General features: G+C 25.1%; 1 protein-coding gene across 1 annotated transcript; it reads right to left on the bottom strand.

Moving 5' to 3' along the window:
* Positions 1-2,537: 2,537 nt before the first annotated feature.
* LOC112679741 (ras association domain-containing protein 4) lies at positions 2,538-5,404 on the bottom strand. The gene is made up of 10 exons (XM_025549648.1): positions 5,017-5,404; positions 4,862-4,956; positions 4,625-4,767; positions 4,485-4,560; positions 4,290-4,421; positions 4,091-4,225; positions 3,621-3,892; positions 3,327-3,559; positions 3,052-3,271; positions 2,538-2,666 (listed from the first exon to the last, which is right to left on the bottom strand). The coding sequence occupies exons 1-10, from the start codon at positions 5,054-5,056 to the stop codon at positions 2,606-2,608; spliced, it is 1,407 nt and encodes a 468-aa protein (XP_025405433.1). The 5' UTR covers positions 5,057-5,404; the 3' UTR covers positions 2,538-2,605.
* Between the last annotated feature and the right edge of the window lie 282 nt (positions 5,405-5,686).

Here is a 5,686-nt window from a genome sequence, read left to right as displayed (position 1 = left end):
ATACCACGATTTACTGGGGTTATTTATATTAGTGGAATCGCTTTTATGTACTTGAAATAAATGTTATCACTTAGTCCTCCCTCTTTTTTAATTTCTAAATGCACCTCTACACATTACTTATCTGTTGTGATTAAACATTAGTCAAAATCATTGGTGAACCGTAGATATCATAGGTATTCGGTTTGATATTTTTTAATAGGTAGGTAATTCAAAAACAGGTTAGTACACATAACTCATAACTGCGCTAGTCTCACAAATCATACATTCAAATAATGAATTAAGTCTATACTTTTCATACATTTATAATAATAATATTAAAGGTAAATAATTTTTTAAAGTATTTTCTTAAGAACTTTGTCAAAAAAATATTTTAGTAATAAACTAATACCTAATTATTATTTTTATCCTCCACAAAGACTATAATAAAACCCTTTAAAACTATGTTTCTTATACTAAGCTATTAAGAACATAGTTTTATAGATTATAATTTTAGTAGTTTATTTAGATCCCACTTTTGAAATACACAATAAAAAATGAATGTTTTTATCACATTATCTTAAGCCACTATTACATATTATACAAAAATACATATTTAATTTAAAAAAAACATTACGACATAATTTGATTAAAACAGAATATTATTAACAGGAGCGTCATTTCAGTTTTTTTAAGGGGGTGCAAGCAATTAAAGAGGCCAATTTTTTCTCACCACTAGGCCAACATTTATGATTAGCAGTGATTACTGATCAGCCATGGTGCATGCACAACATTAAAGATTAGAAAACTGAAGGCCAAAGTGGCAAGGCCATATATCAGTGACGCCTAGGCCAATAATTGAAGATGAAAAAAATTCAGGGTGGCGAGTGCATACCCTGCTCCCCCCAAATGGCATCCCTAATTATTAATACAGAAAACTAAGGAGTACAATCATTTTTATACTATAAAATTATAATTTGAAAACATTTTATCCTAATGAATTAGATACCCAATAATTTGTTTATCTTTTCATGAGGCTTTAGCTTGGGAATCAGATGTACTAGTTAAAAGTTCTAAATGTTTAATAGAAGAATAAGAAGACTATTTATAAAGTACTGTTGGAAATATTATACCTTCATTTGATCTATACTTTAATTATACTAATATAGTAATAAAATACATTATTAATATCTTATTTCTGGAATAACAAAGCTATGTGTAATGTCAGTGCAAACTCATTGTGTAAAATAAACTTATAAATACTTAAAATTAACACTATTATTTAAAAAACTATTAACTAGTGTCTTAATCGGTCTGTTTTATAGAGGAAATATAGATTTTTATCTAAGTTAACATTTTTTGTAAATTAAATTTCCCCAATTGTTATTTCAATATTAAATAAATTATAAATATAAATAAAAATATATTTAATTAATATTAGAACAATTTGTACTTCAAGTTTTAATTACATCAATAATAAATATATATCAGATAGTCATCATATGAAATATACACATTATGTATAACAGAAATGTGCAACTGGCAGCCTGTATACTTTTTTTATGTGGTTTGTGCTACATATTCAAATCATTTTATAACTTTTGAGCGTTAATCAGTATTTATTTTTATCACATTAATTGTAAAATATAGATATTACATTTTTCTATAGTATTCAAATCTAGCTAAATCATTAGATTTCTAAGTATAATATGCATCCATATTAGCATAGCTAACTTAGATATAGGTATTAGGTACATATTTTATTGTATTAGTTCAGTCATAAAATTAAATTGATTAAAATAAATGCAAATTATCAATTTTAATGACTTATTTTTCATATTTCCTTTCTTTATTATAGTCCAACCAATTTTAAAGTTCTAAAAATTGGCTCTCTAATTATCTTGAGTTGCCTATTCCTAATATATAATATGTATTTAAACAATAATTAACAGACAAAACATGTTTATTTTTTATATTTTTGTATATAACAAACATTTCATTATATGTTAAAAAATTAATTTTTTGTCATAAGAAAGATAAACAGATAAACAGATCAAGATCACGTTTTACATGAAATTTATCTTAAAACTTATAATGAATTCACTATATATCCTTAGTTAAATATACAAAAATGATAAGTAAACCATATAGTTAACTATTCATTTAGATAATAATATTTTGATTTTCTTTTTCTAGTCAAAAAATAATAACTTTTTTTGAATGAAATAAAATAAAATTATTCTAAACAAAATATTTCCATTAACATATTTGTAGTAGTCATTATTTAAATTCTTATAACTTGATAATTGTCAATTGTCACCATATAAATAGTAATAGAATTTATGTAAAAAATAAATTTTAAACTGTCAAATTTTATGGAATGAGTGTTATAAATTTACATCTACTAATATAAATAATACCATTGATTTTATTCATTATATTATTGATAAACTATGTAGAATGTATGATAAAATATATATTGTGTATTTATGTGCAGATATGCTTTTTATGAAAATATAAATAAGTAAATATAAGCACTACATATTATGTTTAATACATATTTCTTATTCACAGAAAAAAAGTGAAATATTACTTTCATTATTAATAAAATAAAATCACAAATTAGTTATTAAAGTCGAACTTTTAACTGTTCCATGCGTTGTTTAATTCTTCTTCTTATTTCTTCATACCTAAAAATACAACATAATTTATCTCAAACATACAGTGTAAATATCACTATGAATTCAAAGATACACACTAGGAAGTATCTGCTGATGATAAGTCACACTATTTAAATTTCTAATTGATTCTTAAAAAATTCAAAAAGTTTGAACAAAACTAGAAACTTTTTAAAACATACAAAAAACTATAATTTTTAATGTGAAATAAAACTATAAATAAATGTTAATAGTCTTATATATTTTATATAAATAGATAATTTTTAAAATGTTTTAATTTTTATATAGAGAATCATCACAAGTTAGAATATGAGTTTGAAGTTAAATTGTTAGATATCAGATTTAATTTAACTACAAAATATATACTATATACAATTTATTATGTAAAATGTTTTACTTTGTTTGTACTGCAACAATATGTTTTTTTTCTTCAGCATCATAACCGGCCAGAATAGCTTTACACTCTGGTATACTAAAATTTAAAAATTGAGCAACATCACAACTAATTTCATCTGTGGTTCGGCTTTCCATTAAATACAATCTTGAAACATCTTCATGTGGTCCTTGTATTAATCTTACAACCAATGGATACTCATCATCCAATAATTTACGGCGTTCTAAAATTGAATTTAAATATGAATGAATTGGTAAATATGAATGTCAATTATTTACCTCCATTATCAAATACAAGAAATATTGAAAACTGATTTGCTTTTCCATCAACTTTGTACTTGTCTAATATCAAATTAATAACTTCAGGTGTTGTGACTAATGAAGTAACCCAAACAGACATTTGACTACCATATGGAGGAGTAAAAAAACTTGTTTCTCGGTTATAAAAATGACCATTTATAGAACATCTACGTTTTAATTTTGTTCTATTCTTTCCACTTAATCTTCCTGTTCTAAAGTATACAAAAAAAAAATATTATACTTAGAAAAATATGGTAATACAATATGTCATGCCTTCTTTTGATTGCTGTTGAACCAGATTTTTGACGCAATACCACATTGTTAATAAACTCATCTGGATGGTCAGAAAGTCCTTCATCATTATAATCATTGTCACTGATATCATCATCCAGCGAACGACTTCTCAGCAAAGTTTTATCAACTGCTTCTTTTTCTATTTGAGATTCAAAATTTTTTGAATATTCATCATTTTTATCTGGAATAATAGCTTCTATATTAGCTATTGTATTAAGTGATTTTTCATCATTATTTTCTTCTCCTTCAACCTAGTACATTTTATGACATTAAAATCAAAATATTCAAACCAAATTTGTTGAATAAATAAATAAATAATGATTTTAAATCTATTTGAATAGAATTAATGAAAAACATTTATATATATATATAGATTTTAACAATGTACAATTCAAATTATTAATCATATTTTAAATGAATTGATTTACTAAAATTATAAATCAAATTACTTTCAATAACTCATCAAGTTCATCCTTAGTATCGTTGTGATATAAATTACTTGGTAATGTATTAAATTTGCTTAGATTGTTACCATTTTGATGACCATTTTTTGAATTATTTGTTACATATTTACTTTGAAGTTTCTGAAAACCCATTAATACAAAACATTACATTGGAAAAATGTTGATTAATAACTATACTTTTTACCATTAATGGCACATCCGTTTCTCTGAGGATTCTATTTTTAATTCTTTGATCATCATCTTCTTTCAAATGAATCATGTCAGTAACAGCCCAATGAATTCGTAATGATCCTTCCAGTATGGGACGACCATTTACCTACAGTTATAAAATATTTAATATAAATTCTATTGTATGAAATAATATTAAAATATAATTTACTTCGCGACTACGAATCTCTCCACTACGCCCCTCGTAGTATTTATTGTACATTTTGAGTTTCTCGTCCAATTCAGACCTATGATAAAACCCAATGCAATAAAAGCATGTAAAAATTCATGCAATGAATTTAATGTTCTAACCTTTCAACATTTGGCCCAAATGGATATTTATTTTCAACTCTACCGAAACTAGTATGAGATTCCACTCTAGTACCATGACCATACAATTGAGGTCCAAAAAGAACACCATAACAGGGAACATGGCAATATGGAACACCTTTATGCTAATTTAAACATAAATTATAGTAAACTAGTAAATGCATAATAATAATAAAAAAAAAACATTAATTACTATAATATAATATACACTATTAATACCTCTGCATGCTGTCCAGGATTTAATCGTTTACTACATTCTTCGCATCGTAGACATTCTGGATGCCAGTCATAGCCCAATGACTGTTTACGTTCCGCTAAACAAACAAAATAAAAATGTATATCCTTAAAATTAACTACTTAATTCAATAGCTTACCAAAATATACTGGTTTGCCACATTTATGGCATTTCCACATGACTCAAAACACTAGATTTTTATTCAATGTTACCTTATATTTAAATTTTGAAAACTTTATTTATTCATCAATTGTTTGATCGTTTAAATGTATTCACACTTTTAAATATTATATTTTATCATAAATGATAACGAAACACTAATCGGTACCGCTTTAGATCAAATAAAATATTGTGATTTGTGATCGCTTAAGAGCAGTGGTCACAAGTATCAAGGTCTAGATTACAAACAATGAATCACGGTTTGTGATTTGAATTATCATATATTAAATACAGTACAATATTACATTATTTAATCTATAATAGGTATTACATTTGTAGACCGTCATTCAAATGGTAACTATAATAATATTATTATCTATTCTGCTTGTGGTCTTGATATCTTCGTGATTAGGGTATTAATGAAAGTTCAGTGTGACCACTAACTAGATAAAATTGTTTATTATGTAGGTAATATTCTATCCCGAGAATAATAATACCATAGGATACATTTTAAAATTAAAGGTACTAGAATACGCAGGGTGGTTCGGGGAGGCAATAGCCCCCCTGAAATAATTAAGGATCTGGCAATATTTGTACGGTGATTCTAAATAAAACCAAATCAGCGTTCTCAACGAAAAATTATTTTTGAA

This window comes from Sipha flava, unplaced genomic scaffold (assembly GCF_003268045.1).
Source record: "Sipha flava isolate LNK unplaced genomic scaffold, YSA_version1 167_pilon_pilon, whole genome shotgun sequence".
Taxonomy (NCBI): Eukaryota; Metazoa; Arthropoda; class Insecta; order Hemiptera; family Aphididae; genus Sipha; species Sipha flava.
The sequence above is the reverse complement of the archived record's forward strand: the minus strand, read 5'-3'. Positions and strand labels throughout refer to the sequence as shown.

Coding starts and splice junctions, on each gene's coding strand:
- LOC112679741 (XM_025549648.1), bottom strand. CDS start 5,056: ATGTGGAAATGCCATAAATGTGGCAAACCAGTATATTTTG. Junction 4,957..5,016: donor TGGCAAACCAGTATATTTTG/GTAAGCTATTGA, acceptor TTGTTTGTTTAG/CGGAACGTAAACAGTCATTG. Junction 4,768..4,861: donor ATCCTGGACAGCATGCAGAG/GTATTAATAGTG, acceptor TGTTTAAATTAG/CATAAAGGTGTTCCATATTG.